The sequence below is a fragment of the Anomaloglossus baeobatrachus genome, chromosome 3 (genome assembly GCF_048569485.1).
Source record: "Anomaloglossus baeobatrachus isolate aAnoBae1 chromosome 3, aAnoBae1.hap1, whole genome shotgun sequence".
In the NCBI taxonomy this organism is placed as follows: domain Eukaryota; kingdom Metazoa; phylum Chordata; class Amphibia; order Anura; family Aromobatidae; genus Anomaloglossus; species Anomaloglossus baeobatrachus.
In genome coordinates, this window is record NC_134355.1 from 600,085,308 (window position 1) to 600,104,288 (window position 18,981).

The 18,981-nt window shown below is 53.5% G+C and overlaps 1 protein-coding gene across 4 annotated transcripts in view; it reads right to left on the bottom strand.

The window, feature by feature from the left end:
• UGGT1 (UDP-glucose glycoprotein glucosyltransferase 1) overlaps window positions 1–18,981 on the bottom strand; it is a 242,824-nt gene that overhangs the window by 146,612 nt on the left and 77,231 nt on the right. For all 4 annotated transcript variants that reach the window (XM_075341044.1, XM_075341046.1, XM_075341047.1 and 1 more), the window contains exons 10-12: window positions 18,412–18,511; window positions 18,220–18,280; window positions 1,501–1,592 (exon numbers count right to left, since the gene is read on the bottom strand). In XM_075341044.1, coding sequence (XP_075197159.1) covers window positions 1,501–1,592; window positions 18,220–18,280; window positions 18,412–18,511 — 253 coding nt within the window. The remainder of the gene's footprint in view (window positions 1–1,500; window positions 1,593–18,219; window positions 18,281–18,411; window positions 18,512–18,981) is intronic.

Genomic DNA, 18,981 nt, shown 5'->3' on the forward strand with positions numbered 1-18,981 from the left:
GGAGCAGCAGAGGCGCCCTGAGAAGGGGGCTGATGCATGGTCAGCAGAGTCCGGGACAGCTGTCCCATGGAGTCGGCAAAAGACTGGGAAATAGCTCTGGAAAAAGATGCTACCCAAGCCGGGGGTTCAGCCACCGCGGCCGGAGCAGCCGGAGGGACCCCTGAAGAGGCTCCAGGCTGAGGCACCACCATGTTAGAGCAGGCATCACAATGTGGATATGTGCTCGGTTCTGGCAGAATCAGCTTACATGCAGTGCATATAGCGTACAGCTTAGCAGACTTGCTCCTAGTGACAGACATGCTGCTGAGGTGGAGACTCTGCAGTAAGAATACACTCCTGTAGAATGACCCCCTAAGAGTGTATAATAAAGCCCACAACCAGAGGTTGTGGCTTACCAGACCGTGTGTGCCCTCCGGATTCCACAGCTCGGACCCCCAGTGAAGCTTCTGCCTTCCAGGATGCAGTAGCTGCAGCAGCCAGCGCCGATCAGTGTGAGAACGCTGATAAAATGGTGCTGGAGTGAGGAGGGGGGGCGGGGATTAGCCCAAGAGCGGGAATCGGAGGGCCAAGGAGAAATACAGGGGAGGGAAACATCTCCTCAGAGAGGAGTGTCCTCCCCTCTGCTGAACGGCCGGTGGGCGGCGCCACACTATTCCCCTGCATGAATGACATGCAGGGGAAGCTGAAACCGAAACTAGGCCACAACTGAAGCCGGGGCCTAGATTTTTACATGCGGCTGACGAGCAGGCACCCTCGGCGCGGTTCTCAGGAAAAACCCAGAGAACCGGCCGGAAATCACAGCAAAGTGACAAAACACACTCTCCCCACAATAAATGTACCCGGGACCCCTGAAAAACGTCTCAATACTTAGCTTTTGAGACGCAGGACCATGTCCCTGGGAGGGGTGAGCGCTCCGTCCGGCAGGAACCTGACAGGGCTGCGGATGGAGACCGGTCTTCTGCAAAGCAGAGAGGACCGTGATGGCTCCCACTTCAAGCCAGAGCCTCAGAGGATGGTGAAGGAGCGCGGCATGTGAAGGCTCCAGCCTTGTAAAGTCAACCTTAACAGCAGCGCCGACACAGTGGGGTGAGAAGGGACATGCCGGGAGTCCAGACTGGACCCGCTTTTCTTCCATATCTTTGAAATCAAAAATCTTAAAAATTAAAAATCAGAGAATGCATGTGTGTGTGTGACCTCCTGAAACACAAAGCATTGAACTGGTTAGATTGTCATCCAGGGGGTGTATATAGCCCGGAGGGAGGAGCTACACGTTTGAGTGTAGTACTTTGTGTGTCCTCCGGAGGCAGAAGCTATACACCCATGGTCTGGGTCTCCCATAAGGAACGATGAAGAAAATACGGTACATGTCTAATATAAACTCTGCTTAAATTAAGGGATTTATTGTTCTTTGAGTTGCAAATAACCCAAAAGTATTTACCTTCTCCTTGATTTGGAATGGAAAAAAAATAAACAGTCTTATCTCTTACACGCTCACATTACCTGAAGATATCCTGACTGTCCAGATCAACGTGCAGTCCATTAATAAACAGACCCGAGTCTCCGGGCTGCAGCCCCAACGTGCCCTTGAAGTACTGAGTGACAGAAACAAGAAAGACACAAAATTGGATCAGGCATACAAGCAAAAGTGTACAGAAGTAACAAAGCATCCAACACAGTCACAAGAACTGGATCTAAACGTATCAAAATATTTTCCTCCATTTAGAAAGTATCTGTGAGAACTGGACAGTTCCGTCTGAGCTTCGCCTGCTACATCTGAAAACCCAGAATAATGGAGCTGAATGGTATTTGTAGTTCAGCCCCGGGAGAGTGATCAGGGTAAGAACTGATGACAACGGTTTCCATTAATTCTTCAATCAATTACCAATGATTGTAAGGCTGTGTTCACATAGTGCATACTTATGTGCAGAACATCCCAAGCATGATATAGCACAAGCTAAGCAGACGACATTTAGACAAATCTGATGCACGATTCTCAAATTTTCTATAATGAATTAATCCCGAAATTCACCATTCTCTGCCTCTCTGCACCCTGTCAGGGGACTTTCTCTGAAAAGGTGGAAGAAGTTTCCAGATGCCCTCGATCTATTTACTTCCGTGAGGCAAAAGCAGTCTAAGGCTATGTGCACAAGTTCTTTTTGGTGTGCAGATTTTTTGCACATTAAAAAGCATGTTTTTTTAAGAACGCAGAAAAAAATGCACATCTCTTATCGCATTTGCACATTTTGTCATGCTTTTTTTTGTCATGGCGATCGCGGGATTCAGGCACTGTACCGCCCCCCTCCCGCGATCGTCGCCTAGCTCCCACTGGCTGGAGCGGTGCTTGTGCCGTGCCTGGTAGCTTAACCACCTGAAAGCAATTGCAGCCATTCAGGAGGCAGGGAGAGGAATCGTTTACCTCTCCCTGGTGATCAGGTCCATGTAATGTGATCACAGGGACCTGATCGCTACAATGGCAACCCCGGGTTACTGTGCTATGGACAGCCTCACACACTCTGCTGTATGCAAGGTGTGTAACTGTCAGTGCTGCCAGTGCAGCCTTGACAGATCTAATCCTCTATAGCAGTGATGGTGAACCTATGGCACGCGTGCCACCAGGGGCATGCTGAGCCCATGGTGGCACGCGTGCTGTCGCCCGATGCTGCTAGTGCAGTCGCGCCGGCAGATCAAATCTGTGTTGGAGCGGAGGAGACATTTCTCCTCCGCTCTGACACTCCTCCTCCCCCAGGCTGCAGTGGGTTGCCTAGGAGACGGAGGAGCGTCAGAGAGCAGCGCCAGGGCCGTCTGCTGGCCGCGTGGGAACTGAGGACCCAGCAGCGCGCAGCGGGGGAGCGTGTGCAGGTAAGTTGTGTGTTGCTTTTTTTTTTTTTTTTTTTTTTTTTTTTATAACTCGTGTGCGGCAGCGCCAGCATGGGGTGGGAGAGGGGGAACGCACATGGCAGCGTGGGGTGGGAGAAGGGGAACGCACATGGCAGCGTAATTGGGAGAGGGGGAACCCACATGGCAGCGTGGGGTGGGAGAGGGGGAACTCACATGGCAGCGTGGGGTGGGAGAAGGGGAACGCACATGGCAGCGTGGGGTGGGAGAAGGGGAACGCACATGCCAGCGTGGGGTGGGAGAGGGGGAACGCACATGGCAGCGTGGGGTGGGAGAGGGGGAACGCACATGGCAGCGTGGGGTGGGAGAGGGGGAACGCACATGGCAGCGTGGGGTGGGAGAGGGGGAACGCACATGGCAGCGTGGGGTGGGAGAGGGGGAACGCACATGGCAGCGTGGGGTGGGAGAGGGGGAACTCACATGGCAGCGTGGGGTGGGAGAAGGGGAACGCACATGGCAGCGTGGGGTGGGAGAAGGGGAACGCACATGCCAGCGTGGGGTGGGAGAGGGGGAACGCACATGGCAGCGTGGGGTGGGAGAGGGGGAACGCACATGGCAGCGTGGGGTGGGAGAGGGGGAACGCACATGGCAGCGTGGGGTGGGAGAGGGGGAACGCACATGGCAGCGTGGGGTGGGAGAGGGGGAACGCACATGGCAGCGTGGGGTGGGAGAGGGGGAACGCACATGGCAGCGTGGGGTGGGAGAGGGGGAACGCACATGCCAGCGTGGGGTGGGAGAGGGGGAACGCACATGCCAGCGTGGGGTGGGAGAGGGGGAACGCACATGGCAGCGTGGGGTGGGAGAAGGGGAACGCACATGCCAGCGTGGGGTGGGAGAGGGGGAACGCACATGGCAGCAGGGGGGTGGGGGAACGAACATGCCAGCGTGGGGTGGGAGAGGGGGAGCGCACATGCCAGCGTGGGGTGGGAGAAGGGGAACGCACATGGCAGCGTGGGGTGGGAGAGGGGGAACGCACATGCCAGCGTGGGGTGGGAGAGGGGGAACGCACATGTCAGCGTGGGGTGGGAGAGGGGGAACGCACATGCCAGCGTGGGGTGGGAGAGGGGGGAACGCACATGCCAGCGGGGGGTGGGGGAACGCACATGGCAGCGTGGGGTGGGAGAGAGGGAACGCACATGCCAGCGTGGGGTGGGGGGTGGGGGAACGCACATGGCAGCGTGGGGGTGGGGGAACGCACATGGCAGCGTGGGGGTGGGGGAATGCACATGGCAGCATGGGGGTGGGGGAATGCACATGGCAGCGTGGGGGTGGGGGAACGCACATGGCAGCGTGGGGGTGGGGGAACGCACATGCCAGGGTGGGGGTGGGGGAATGCACATGGCAGCGTGGGGTGGGAGAACACACATGCCAGCATGGGGGGGGGGAGAACACGCCTGCCAGCATGGGGGGGGGAACATGCATGCCAGGATGGGGAGAAAACATGCATGCCAGGATGGAGGAAACATGCATGCCAGGATGGAGGAAACATACATGCCAGGATGGAGGAAACATGCATGCCAGGATGGAGGAAACATGCATGGCAGGATGGAGGAAACATGCATGCCAGGATAGGAAAAACATGCATGCCAGCATGGAGGAAACATGTATGCCAGGATGGGGAAAACATGCATGGCAGGATGGAGGAAACATGCATGCCAGGATGGAGGAAACATGCATGCCAGGATGGAGGAAACATGCATGCCAGGATGGAGGAAACATGCATGCCAGGATGGAGGAAACATACATGGCAGGATGGAGGAAACATGCATGGCAGGATGGAGGAAACATGCATGCCAGGATGGATGAAAAAGAGAATTTTGTTTACTTACCGTAAATTCTTTTTCTTATAGTTCCGTATTGGGAGACCCAGACATTGGGTGTATAGCTTCTGCCTCCGGAGGACACACAAAGTACTACACTCAAAAGTGTAGCTCCTCCCTCTGAGCTTATACACCCCCTGGAGAACCAGATCTAGCCAGTTTAGTGCAAAAGCTGAAGGAGAATAGCCACCCACAAGTAAAAACAGAGCAAGAACCGGAACAACCGGAGACTCTGTCCACGACAACAGCCGGTGATAACACGCGGAACAAGAAATTGCCAACAGGCAACAGGGAGGGTGCTGGGTCTCCCAATACGGAACTATAAGAAAAAGAATTTACGGTAAGTAAACAAAATTCTCTTTTTCTTTATCATTCCTACGGGAGACCCAGACAATGGGACGTCTCAAAGCAGTCCATGGGTGGGAATAAACAGAAAAACTAAGAAGTAGGCGGAGCCTAACTTCACAAATGGGCGACAGCCACCTGAAGGATGCGTCTGCCCAAGCTCGCATCTGCCGAAGCATGAGCATGCACTTGGTAGTGCTTTGAAAAGGTATGCAGGCTAGTCCAAGTGGCAGCCTGACAGACTTGCTGAGCCGTAGCCTGGTGCCTGAAAGCCCAAGAGGCACCGACAGCTCTGGTCGAGTGTGCCTTGATCCCCGGCGGGGTAGGCACCTGAGAACACTGGTAGGCCTCCGAAATGGTCGACCTAATCCAACGGGCTAAGGTCGGCTTAGAAGCAGAGAGGCCCTTACGCCGACCTGTGGTTAGCACAAAAAGAGAGGTGCACCGCCTAAGAGCAGCGGTGCGAGACACATAGATCCGGAGAGCACGCACCAGATCCAGAGTATGCAACGCTTTTTCAAAGCGATGAACAGGAGCCGGACAAAAGGAAGGTAGGGTAATGTCCTGGTTAAGGTGGAAAGGAGAGACCACCTTAGGAAGAAAGTCCGGAGTCGGACGGAGAACCACCTTGTCTTGATGAAAAACCAAAAAAGGTGACTCCGAAGAGAGCGCAGCCAAATCAGAGACTCTCCTGAGGGAAGTTATGGCCACTAGGAAGACCACTTTCTGTGAAAGACGAAACAAAAAAACCTCCCTAAGAGGCTCAAAGGGGGGTTTCCGCAAAACCGTGAGAACCAAATTGAGGTCCCAGGGATCCAAGGGTCGCTGGTAAGGCGGAATGATGTGAGACGCGCCCTGCAAGAAGGTGCGGACCTGAGCCAGCCGGGCGATACGCCGCTGGAACAGCACTGACAGAGCCGAGACTTGTCCCTTGAGAGAGTTGAGGGACAGTCCCAGCTGCAGACCGGACTGTAGAAAGGACAGAAGGGTCGGCAAGGAAAAAGGCCAAGGAGGATGGCCGGAAGAGCGACACCAGGAGAGGAAAATTTTCCAAGTCCTGTGATAGATCTTGGCAGAGGAAGACTTACGGGCCCGAGTCATAGTGGATATGACTTCAGGAGGAATACCAGAAGCCGTCAAGATCCAGGACTCAAGAGACACGCCGTCAATCTGAGAGCCGCAGAATTCTGGCGGAAAAACGGACCATGTGAGAGAAGGTCTGGACGGTCCGGAAGATGCCACGGCACCTCTACGGACAGATGGAGCAGGTCTGGGTACCAAGCTCGCCTGGGCCAGTCTGGAGCAATGAGGATGACTCGACGGCCCTCCATTCTGATCTTGCGCAGAACTCTGGGCAAGAGAGCTAGAGGGGGAAACACGTAGGACAGACGAAACTGGGACCAGTCTTGAACCAGAGCGTCCGCGGCGAATGCCTGAGGATCGTGGGAGCGAGCCACGTAAACCGGAACCTTGTTGTTGTGACGGGATGCCATTAGGTCCACTTCCGGAGTGCCCCACTTGCGGCAGATTGACTGAAACACTGCCGGATGCAGGGACCACTCGCCACTGTCCACGGTTTGACGGCTGAGATAATCTGCCTCCCAGTTTTCCACGCCTGGGATGTGGACTGTGGATATGGTGGACTTGGAGTCCTCCGCCCATAAAGGATGCGTTGTACCTCCAACATTGCCAGGCGGCTGCGTGTCCCGCCTTGGTGATTGATGTAGGCAACCGCTGTTGCGTTGTCTGACTGGACTCGGATGTGCTTGCCCGCCAATAGCTGGTGAAAAGCTAGGAGAGCCAGAAGCACGGCTCTGGTTTCCAGCACATTGATCGAGAGGGCTGACTCGGACGGAGTCCAAGTGCCCTGCGCTCGGTGGTGGAGACATACCGCTCCCCAGCCGGATAGACTGGCATCCGTGGTGAGGATCACCCAGGACGGGGCCAGGAAGGAGCGTCCCTGAGACAGAGAGAGGGGCCGAAGCCACCACTGAAGAGAGCTCCTGGTCTGTGGCGACAGAGCCACTAACCTGTGCAAGGAGGAAGGCCGCTTGTCCCAACAGCGGAGAATGTCCAGCTGCAGTGGACGCAGATGGAACTGGGTAAAGGGAACAGCCTCCATTGATGCCACCATCTGACCCAGCACCTGCATCAGGAGCCTGATGGAATAACGGCGGGGCCTCAGCAGAGAGCGCACCGCCAGTTGGAGGGACTGCTGTTTGATTAAGGGCAACTTCACAAGTGCCAGCAGAGTCTCGAACTGCATCCCTAGGTACGTGAGCCTCTGGGTCGGAGTCAGAGTGGATTTGGGCAGATTGACAATCCACCCGAATTGGGCTAGAGTGGCGAGAGTGAGCGAGACACTCCGCTGACAGTCTGCGCTGGATGAAGCCTTGACTAGAAGGTCGACCAGGTAAGGATAACTGCCAACCCCTGGAGGTGCAGAACCGCAACCACTGCTGCCATGACCTTGGTGAATACCCGAGGGGCCGTGTGTAACCCGAAGGGGAGAGCCACGAATTGGAAATGTTCCTCTCCGATTCCAAAACGTAGCCAACGCTGGTGTGAAACTGCAATTGGCACATGCAGATAGGCATCTCTGATGTCGATGGATGCTAGGAAATCCCCTTGGGTCATTGAGGCAATGACTGATCGCAGAGACTCCATGCGAAAATGCCGCACCTGAACATGCTTGTTGAGAAGCTTGAGATCCAGGATGGGCCGGAAGGAACCGTCCTTTTTGGGGACTAGGAAGAGATTTGAGTAGAAACCTCTGAACCGTTCCCGGGCGGGAACCGGTACAATTACTCCGTTGGCCTGCAAGGATGCCACGGCCTGTGAAAAGGCGGCGGCCTTGGAGCAGGGGGGAGTTGACAGAAAAAATCTGTTTGGTGGGCTGGAAGAGAATTCTATCCTGTAGTCGTGGGAGATGATATCCCGCACCCACTGATCGGAGACGTGTTGAAACCACACGTCGCCAAAGTGGGAGAGCCTGCCACCGACTAAGGACGTTGCTGGAGCGGACAGATAGTCAAGAGGAGGCTGCCTTAGTGGCAGCAGCTCCTGCGGTCTTCTGTGGACGCGCTTTTGTGCGCCAGTTGGATTTTTGGTCCTTGGCTGAGTTAGTGGACGAGGCCGAGGGCTTAGAGGACGACCAGTTGGAGGAACGAAAGGAACGAAACCTAGACTGATTCCTACCCTGGACAGGTTTCCTGGTTTTGGTTTGTGGCATGGAAGTACTCTTCCCGCCAGTAGCTTCCTTAATAATTTCATCCAGCTGTTCACCGAACAGCCGGGACCCAGCAAAAGGGAGTCCAGCAAGGTACTTCTTTGAAGAAGCATCTGCCTTCCACTCTCGAAGCCACAAGATTCTGCGGATAGCGAGGGAATTAGCCGAAGCCACCGCAGTGCGGTGAGAAGCCTCCAGCATGGCAGACATGGCATAGGATGAAAAAGCTGAAGCTTGGGAAATTAAGGTCACCATTTCGGGCATAGATTCCCTGGCGAGGGAATGCATCCCCTCCAGAGAAGCAGAGATGGCTTTGAGAGCCCACACTGCTGCAAAAGTCGGGGAGAACGAGGCCCCTGCCGCCTCATATACAGATTTGGCCAGAAGGTCAACCTGGCGGTCAGTGGAATCCTTAAGAGAGGTGCCATCAGCCACTGATACAATGGTCCGGGCTGAGAGTCTAGACACCGGGGGGTCCACCTTTGGTGAATGAGCCCACTCCTTGACCACCTCAGGTGGAAAGGGAAAACGGTCATCAGAACCACGCTTTGGGAAGCGTTTGTCAGGACAGGCCCTAGGCTTGGTCACAGCGGCCTGAAAACTGGAGTGGTTAAAGAACACACTCTTTGTCCTCTTAGGCGAGGTAAACTGGTGCTTTTCTGCCAGAGAGGGTTGTTCCTCTGATACTGGCGGATTGAGATCTAGTACAGAATTAATGGACGCAATCAAATCACTAACATCTGAGTCACTTTCGGACAGATCAATGGGGCACATGGAGTTAGCCTCCGAGCCCCCTGTAAAGGCATCCTCCTCGTCCTGCGAGTCAGCTTCTGAAACAGAGCCGCGGGACAAGGAAGGAGAGGAAGCCCTGCGTCTCCTCTTAGAAGGACGGGGTCTGGGACCAGATGATGAATCCTCTGTGAGCTCCGGTCCTGAGAGAGCCCTAGCAGCAGAGGCACCGTGTGAAGGGGGCTGATCCATGTTCAGCAAAGTCCTGGACAGAAGTCCCATGGAGTCGGCAAAAGACTGGGAGATAGACCTAGATAAGGATTCTACCCAAGCCGGGGGTTCAGCCAAAGGAGCCGGAGCAGCCTGAGAGACCACTGGGCTTGCGATTCCAGGCTGAGGCATCGTCAGGTTAGAGCAGGCATCACAATGTGGATAGGTGCTCGGTTCATGCAGTAGGAGCTTACATGCAGCGCATACTGAATACAGCTTTGGAGCCTTGCTCCTCGTGTGAGACATGCTGCTGGAGTGGGGGCTCTGCCAGAATGACCCCCAGAGAGTATATACAGAGGTCCAGAGGTTGTGGCTTACCAGACCGCTGTAGCGGTGTTGTGTGCCCTCCAGATCCCGAAACCCGGACCACCAAGCACCTCAGCAGGGATGCTGCAGACCAGTGCTGATCGCAGGGAAAACGCTGAGAAAATGGCCGCCGGAGCGAAGAGAGGGGGCGGGATCTGGAGGGCCATAGAGACTTACAGGGGAGGAGACATGTACTCAGTGAGGAGTGTCCCTCCCCTGTGCAGAACGGCCGCTGGGCGGAGCCGCGCTGTCCCTCTGCATGAATGACATGCGAGGGCAGTGAAACCGAAACTAGGCCTCCGGCGAAGCCGGGGCCTAAATTTGAGCGGTGCAGCCGGCGCGCAGGCACCATCGGCGCGGTTCTCAGGCGACAGCCAGAGAACCCGCCGGAAATGTCATAAAACACACTCAGCACACTCTCCCACAACAATAAAGTACAGGGACCCCCAATATATAAACGTCTCAGGTACTTAGCTTGCTGAGACGCAGGGTTCCAAGTCCCTGGGGATGAGTGCTCCGGTCCAGCAGGATCCTGAAGGGCTGCGGATGGAGACCGGTCTCCTGCCAAGCATGGAGAACCGTGCTGGCTCCCACTTCAAGCCAGAGCCCAGGAGGGATGGTGAAGGAGCACGGCATGTAAGGCTCCAGCCTTGGAATCAACCTTAACAGCACCGCCGACACAGTGGGGTGAGAAGGGACATGCCGGGAGTCCAGACTTGGACCCGCTTTTCTTCAAACTCTTTCCAAAAATCGAAAATCAGATGAGAATGCATGTGTGGATGTATGCCTCCTGAACACAAAGCGATAAACTGGCTAGATATGGTTCTCCAGGGGGTGTATAAGCTCAGAGGGAGGAGCTACACTTTTGAGTGTAGTACTTTGTGTGTCCTCCGGAGGCAGAAGCTATACACCCATTGTCTGGGTCTCCCATAGGAACGATAAAGAAAACATGCATGCCAGGATGGAGGAAACATGCATGCCAGGATGGAGGAAACATACATGGCAGGATGGAGGAAACATGCATGCCAGGATGGAGGAAACATACATGCCAGGATGGAGGAAACATACATGCCAGGATGGAGGAAACATGCATGCCAGGATGGAGGAAACATGCATGGCAGGATGGAGGAAACATGCATGCCAGGATGGAGGAAACATGCATGCCAGGATAGGAAAAACATGCATGCCAGGATGGAGGAAACATGCCACGATAGGGTACATTTACCAGGAAGGGGTACATTTACATGGATGGGGTAAATTAACCAGGATTGGGAACATTTACCAGGAATGGGGTACATGCCGGGATGGGGGAACCTTTACAAGGATGGGCAATATGTCAGGATGGGGTACATTTACCAGCATGGGGGAACATGCCAGACTGGGTAACATTTACCAGGATGGAGGACATTTACCAGGATGGGGCCGTGATGGGGACAAATATACCAGAATGTAGGAAATATATATCAGGATGGGGGACATATTTACCAGGAAGTGGCCGAGGAAGGGGGACAGAACTACACAATGAAAGGGGAGGGGGAGCAACTCGTACGTCTTTATGGGCTTTCGAGATGTTCAGACTTTGAAATGTAGATGTGGATTACAGGGTGACATCTGATGCATTCCAGGCTAAAATCTCTGTCTAATATGCTGCAATTTTTTCCAGAAAGATCAATCCAACTGCTGTGTCTGGAAAGGGCAGGGGCTCAGCTTCAATGTGTGGTAAGCATGAGCGTGATACCCCCTGCTGAAGAGAAGACGGCAAAGGTAAGATTAAAATCAATTATTTACATGATAGGATTGGTTGGCACTTCGGAAAAAAAATTGGGTTTACGGCTACAGTTTGGGCACTCGGCCTGTGAAAGGTTCGCCATGACTGCTCTATAGTGATAAAGCACTGCAGTGGATTATAGAAATGCCAAAAAAAAATAAAAAATGCAGAAAGAATTGACACGCTGCTTCCTTTTTCTGCAACAAAATCTGCAAGGAAAAATTTTAAACATGTGCACAGCAACTCAGATTCTCATAGACTTTCCTGGGATGAGTTTTTCCTTGCAGTATTAAATAGAATCTGCAAAGAAATAAGCAACGTGTGCACAGAGCTTAAAATATGAAACTGTTGCACTCCGTCTGACCCTGTCGTCTTTCTTTGTCTGGCACATTAGCACAGCAGACTGTTCTGTCAAGCAATTAAGACTGACCCTGCTGAGCTGACATAGAGGTCAGGTGGAGTACAAAGAAGGGAATTTTGTTTACTTACCGTAAATTCCTTTTCTTCTAGCTCCAATTGGGAGACCCAGACAATTGGGTGTATAGCTTCTGCCTCCGGAGGCCACACAAAGTATTACACTTAAAAGTGTAAAGCCCCTCCCCTTCTGCCTATACACCCCCCGTGCCTCACGGGCTCCTCAGTTTTGGTGCAAAAGCAAGAAGGAGGAAAAGTTATAAATTGGTTTAAAGTAAATTCGATCCGAAGAAATTTCGGAGAACTGAAACCATTCAACATGAACAACATGTGTACACAAAGAACAACAGCCCGAAGGGAACAGGGGCGGGTGCTGGGTCTCCCAATTGGAGCTAGAAGAAAAGGAATTTACGGTAAGTAAACAAAATTCCCTTCTTCTTTGTCGCTCCATTGGGAGACCCAGACAATTGGGACGTCCAAAAGCAGTCCCTGGGTGGGTAAAGTAAAACCTCGTAATAGAGCCGTAAAAACGGCCCCTTCCTACAGGTGGGCAACCGCCACCTGAAGGACTCGCCTACCTAGGCTGGCATCTGCCGAAGCATAGGTATGCACCTGATAGTGTTTCGTGAAAGTGTGCAGGCTCGACCAGGTAGCTGCCTGACACACCTGCTGAGCCGTAGCCTGGTGCCGCAAAGCCCAGGACGCACCCACGGCTCTGGTAGAATGGGCCCTCAGCCCTGAGGGAACCGGAAGCCCAGAAGATCGGTAAGCTTCGAGAATTGGTTCCTTGATCCACCGAGCCAGGGTTGATTTGGAAGCCTGTGACCCTTTACGCTGGCCAGCGACAAGGACAAAGAGTGCATCCGAGCGGCGCAGGGGCGCCGTACGAGAAATGTAGAGTCTGAGTGCTCTCACCAGATCTAACAAGTGCAAATCCCTTTCACATTGGTGAACTGGATGAGGACAAAAAGAGGGTAAGGAGATATCCTGATTGAGATGAAAGGGGGATACCACCTTAGGGAGAAATTCCGGAACCGGACGCAGAACCACCTTGTCCTGGTGAAACACCAGGAAAGGGGCTTTGCATGACAGCGCTGCTAGCTCAGACACTCTCCGAAGTGATGTGACTGCTACTAGGAAGGCCACTTTCTGCGAAAGGCGTGAGAGAGAAATGTCCCTCATTGGCTCGAAAGGTGGTTTCTGAAGAGCCATCAGCACCCTGTTCAGATCCCAGGGTTCTAACGGCCGCTTGTAAGGAGGGACTATGTGACAAACCCCCTGCAGGAACGTGCGTACCTGTGGAAGTCTGGCTAGGCGCTTCTGAAAGAACACAGAGAGCGCCGAGACTTGTCCCTTAAGGGAGCCGAGCGACAAACCTTTTTCCAATCCGGATTGAAGGAAGGAAAGAAAAGTGGGCAAGGCAAATGGCCAGGGAGAAAAACCCTGATCAGAGCACCAAGATAAGAATATCCTCCACGTCCTGTGGTAGATCTTGGCGGACGTTGGTTTCCTAGCCTGTCTCATAGTGGCAATGACCTCTTGAGATAACCCTGAAGACGCTAGGATCCAGGACTCAATGGCCACACAGTCAGGTTGAGGGCCGCAGAATTCAGATGGAAAAACGGTCCTTGAGACAGCAAGTCTGGTCGGTCTGGTAGTGCCCACGGTTGGCCCACCGTGAGATGCCACAGATCCGGGTACCACGACCTCCTCGGCCAGTCTGGAGCGACGAGGATGGCGCGGCGGCAGTCGGACCTGATCTTGCGTAACACTCTGGGCAACAGTGCCAGAGGAGGAAACACATAAGGGAGTTGAAACTGCGACCAATCCTGAACTAAGGCGTCTGCCGCCAGAGCTCTGTGATCTTGAGACCGTGCCATGAATGTCGGGACCTTGTTGTTGTGCCGGGACGCCATTAGGTCGATGTCCGGCATCCCCCAGCGGCAACAGATCTCCTGAAACACGTCCGGGTGAAGGGACCATTCCCCTGCGTCCATGCCCTGGCGACTGAGAAAGTCTGCTTCCCAGTTTTCTACGCCCGGGATGTGAACTGCGGATATGGTGGAGGCTGTGGCTTCCACCCATAGCAGAATCCGCCGGACTTCCTGGAAGGCTTGCCGACTGCGTGTTCCGCCTTGGTGGTTGATGTATGCCACCGCTGTGGAGTTGTCCGACTGAATTCGGCTCTGCTTGCCTTCCAGCCACGGCTGGAACGCCTTTAGGGCAAGATACACTGCCCTTATCTCCAGAACATTGATCTGAAGGGAGGACTCTGGCTGAGTCCAAGTACCCTGAGCCCTGTGGTGGAGAAAGACCGCTCCCCACCCTGACAGGCTCGCGTCCGTCGTGACCACAGCCCAGGATGGGGGCAGGAAGGATTTCCCCTTCGACAGAGAAGTGGGAAGAAGCCACCACTGAAGGGAAGCCTTGGCTGCCCGAGAAAGGGAGACGTTCCTGTCGAGGGACGTCGACTTCCTGTCCCATTTGCGGAGAATGTCCCATTGAAGTGGACGCAGATGAAACTGCGCAAAAGGAACTGCCTCCATTGCTGCTACCATCTTCCCTAGGAAGTGCATGAGGCACCTCAAGGGGTGTGACTGGCCTTGAAGGAGAGATTGCACCCCTGTCTGTAGTGAACGCTGTTTGTCCAGCGGAAGCTTCACTATCGCTGAGAGAGTATGAAACTCCATGCCAAGATATGTCAGTGATTGGGCCGGTGTCAGATTTGACTTTGGAAAATTGATGATCCACCCGAAACTCTGGAGAGTCTCCAGAGCAATGTTCAGGCTGTGTTGGCATGCCACTTGAGAGGGTGCCTTGACAAGCAGATCGTCTAAGTAAGGGATCACCGAGTGTCCCTGAGAGTGCAGAACTGCTACTACTGTTGCCATGACCTTGGTGAAGACCCGTGGGGCTGTCGCCAGGCCGAAAGGCAGTGCTACGAACTGAAGGAGTTCGTCCCCTATGGCGAAACGCAGGAAGCGCTGATGCTCTGGAGCAATCGGTACGTGGAGATAAGCATCTTTGATGTCGATTGATGCTAGGAAATCTCCTTGGGACATTGAGGCGATGACGGAGCGGAGCGATTCCATCCGGAACCGCCTGGTTTTTACGTGTTTGTTGAGCAGTTTTAGGTCCAGAACAGGACGGAAGGATCCGTCCTTTTTCGGCACCACGAACAAGTTGGAGTAAAAACCGTGACCCTGTTGCTGAAAAGGAACAGGGATCACCACTCCTTCTGCCTTCAGAGTGCACACCGCCTGAAGAAGAGCATCGGCTCGCTCGGGGGGCGGAGATGTTCTGAAGAATCGAGTCGGAGGACGAGAGCTGAACTCTATCCTGTAACCGTGAGACAGAATGTCTCTCACCCAACGGTCTTTTACCTGTGGCAGCCAGGCGCCGCAAAAGCGGGAAAGCCTGCCACCGACCGAGGATGCGGTGTGAGGAGGCCGAAAGTCATGAGGAGGCCGCTTTGGGAGCGGTTCCTCCGGCGGTCTTTTTAGGACGTGACTTAGACCGCTATGAATCGGAGTTCCTCTGATCCTTCTGAGGCCTTTTGGACGAGGAGAATTGAGACCTGCCCGCGGACCGAAAGGACCGAAACCTCGATTGTACCTTCCGTGGTTGAGGTCTGTTTGGTTTGGACTGGGGTAAGGATGAGTCCTTTCCCTTGGATTGTTTAATGATTTCATCCAATCGCTCACCAAACAGGCGGTCGCCAGAAAATGGCAAACCGGTTAAGAACTTTTTGGAAGCAGAGTCTGCCTTCCATTCACGTAGCCACATGGCCCTGCGGACTGCCACCGAATTGGCGGATGCTACCGCCGTACGGCTCGCAGAGTCCAGGACAGCATTAATGGCGTAGGACGCAAACGCCGACGCCTGAGAGGTTAAGGACACCACTTGCGGAGCAGACGTACGTGTGACTGCATTAATCTGCGCATGACAAGCTGAGATAGCTTGGAGTGCCCATACGGCTGCGAATGCTGGAGCAAAAGACGCGCCGATAGCTTCATAGATGGATTTCAACCAGAGCTCCATCTGTCTGTCAGTGGCATCTTTGAGTGAAGCCCCATCTTCCACTGCAACTATGGATCTAGCCGCCAGTCTGGAGACTGGAGGATCCACCTTGGGACACTGAGCCCAGCCCTTGACCACGTCAGGGGGGAAGGGATAACGTGTATCCTTAAGGCGCTTGGAAAAACGCTTATCTGGACAAGCTCGGTGTTTCTGGACTGCCTCTCTGAAGTCAGAGTGATCCAGAAACGTACTCCATGTACGCTTGGGAAACCTGAAACGGAATTTCTCCTGCTGAGAAGCTGACTCCTCAATTGGAGGAGCTGGGGGAGAAATATCCAACACCTGATTGATGGTCGCTATAAGGTCATTCACTATGGCGTCACCTTCAGGTGTATCTAGGTTGAGAGCGGCCTCAGGATCAGAATCCTGATCTGCTACCTCCGCTTCATCATCCAGAGAGTCCTCCTGCTGAGACCCTGAACCGTGTGATGAAGTCGAGGGAATTTCCCAGCGAGCCCGCTTAGGCGACCTGGGACTGCGGTCCGTGTCAGAGACCTCACCCTGGGACCTATTGGTCACCCCAGGAACACTTTGCTGCTCCAACTGAGGGGGGCCTGGGGTCAATGATTCAACAGTGCCCGGGGCCTGAGTCACCGGTCTGGACTGTAAGGCTTCTAGTATCTTAGCAGACCATTTATCCATACTCGCAGACAGTTTGTCAGCAAATACTGCAAACTCCGTCCCTGTCACCTGGACAGTGGCAGCAGGTGGTTCCACCTGGGCCACCAGTGGCAGAGGCTCCGGCTGAGTAAATGCCACAGGGGCCGAGCATTGCACACAATGAGGATCGGTGGAACCTGCCGGTAGTATAGCCGCACATGAGGTACAGGTTGCAAAGTAAGCCTGTGCTTTGGCACCCTTGCTTTTTGCGGACGACATGCTGTTGTCTCCTCTGAGTACAATCCAGGAAAGTATATAGCCAAAAATCAACAGTGCGACCGTACAGTGTAAATGTATAGCATATAAGCATATATATATATGTACACTTCGGCACTCAGTGGGGCCAGCACCACAGGTGCTGCTTACCGACCGCTCAAAGCGGTTGTGTGATCACCAGATTCCCTGCCTGGGCCTCCCAGAGCCGTGTTGTCTCTCCTCTCCAGCGTCAGAAGTGCTGACAGGAATGGCTGCCAGCGTTCTGTGGGGAGGAGGGGGCCGTGGGCGTGCCCTAGAAAGTGCGGGAATCTGATGCCCCACTGTGCTGAGTGAGGGGGGAGGAGGATACAAAGTATGCTCCAGCCCTCAGCGCTGACGTCCTGTGCAGCGTCCCGCCCTTCCCCTGACTGGCAGGCCTGGGGGCGGGAATATGCGATACTAGGCCGCAAAAGCCGGGGACTAAAGTTATAAGCGCGGCCGGCAAATAAGCGCGGTCGGCGCGGTAGTCCCCGGCGCACTAACACACCCAGCAGTGCTGCAGTGTGTATGGCACAAGCGCTCCATGCGCGGTCCCCCAAGGGGACACAGAGTACCTCACAGTAGCAGGGCCTTGTCCCTGACGATACCCGGCTCCTGTCCAGCAGATTCCCCAGGGGCTGCGGAGGGAGCACGGTCCCAGTGCCTGGAGACCGATTAGGATCCCACTTCACCCAGAGCCCATTAAGGGATGGGGAAGGAAAACAGCATGTGGCTCCTGCCTATGTACCCGCAATGGGTACCTCAACCTTAACAGCACCGCCAACCAGAGTGGGGTGAGAAGGGAGCATGCTGGGGGCCCTGTTATGGGCCCTCTTTTCTTCCATCCGACATAGTCAGCAGCTGCTGCTGACTAAGATGTGGAGCTATGCGTGGATGTCAGCCTCCTTCGCACAAAGCATAAAAACTGAGGAGCCCGTGAGGCACGGGGGGTGAATAGGCAGAAGGGGAGGGGCTTTACACTTTTAAGTGTAATACTTTGTGTGGCCTCCGGAGGCAGAAGCTATACACCCAATTGTCTGGGTCTCCCAATGGAGCGACAAAGAAATGTTCAATTTTTAGACACCATTTACCTCAATTCATATGACGGGGGCTAGTATCATAACCACTTTTTGAGTATTGCTATTGAAGCCCCTGACAAAGCACAGAGTCGAAACAGTACATGATCTTAACCCAGCCTAATGTACGTTTTCTGTGGATTTGGCTGTGCACAAGCTATAAAAACACTGCAGAAAAATTAACGTCTGATTATGGGATCTGAGTTGACAATGTAGTGCCATATTATCTGGTGACACTGCACCTCAGCCACTCTTAGTATTGACAACTGACTACAGAGGCCCCAGAAAACAGATCAATACCAGGCACATGAAGTTTGGTTCCTGGAAATAAATAATAACATTAGGATATGGAGCCTAATTTTGCAATCAGACAGAAAATTCAATGAAACCTACCTTTTGGTTCTCCTCCACCTCCATCCTGATTTTAGAGTCCACTACAGTCCTGGTTAATGTCCTATATATCAAATACTGAGCATTAGTAAATCCATCTTGTGGATATTAACTACATGAATATAACAATATTACTACATGTGAGGAAAACTACCATGAGACGTGTCCTACAACAATAAGATGAGGTTAGGTTACCTGGCCTTCGTAGGGAAGTTCTGGCTGAGATCTTTCATCACCAGGAGAGCCTCAGAGGAAGGGGCGGCCAGGATCCGAGCCGCCGTCTGGAAACTGAGGTCTTAAAAGAAAGAAAACATGAATTAGTGAAGACATATTTAGATTGTTTAAAAACATACAATCAGATTAAGGTGGAGTTATCCTCTGAATATGCAGCCGCTATATTACAGGCACAGGTACGCTCCTCCATACAGCAGCCAGCAATCACAGAAGGGAATGGGCAGAGGTGGCTATAGGAAAGGCAATCCTGTCCCCTCGGATAATTCTTTTAACCTGCAGATATAGGGTTAATCTAATAGCGTTAAGAAGGTGCCCGGCTACCGTACTGAAAACTCAGCCGATGCGAGGAAATAAGTGTTATTCCTTCAATGTTGGTGAAAAATTAAAGAAAATGTTATGGCGCTTGGAAAGGGAGTAGGAAAATATTAAAGCTCACATGGAGGTGTTACATTAAAGGGACTCGGTCAGCACAGAATGACTCTTCACACCAAGTACAGGAGCTCAGTGCACCCTTGGCCTTGGCAAAACATT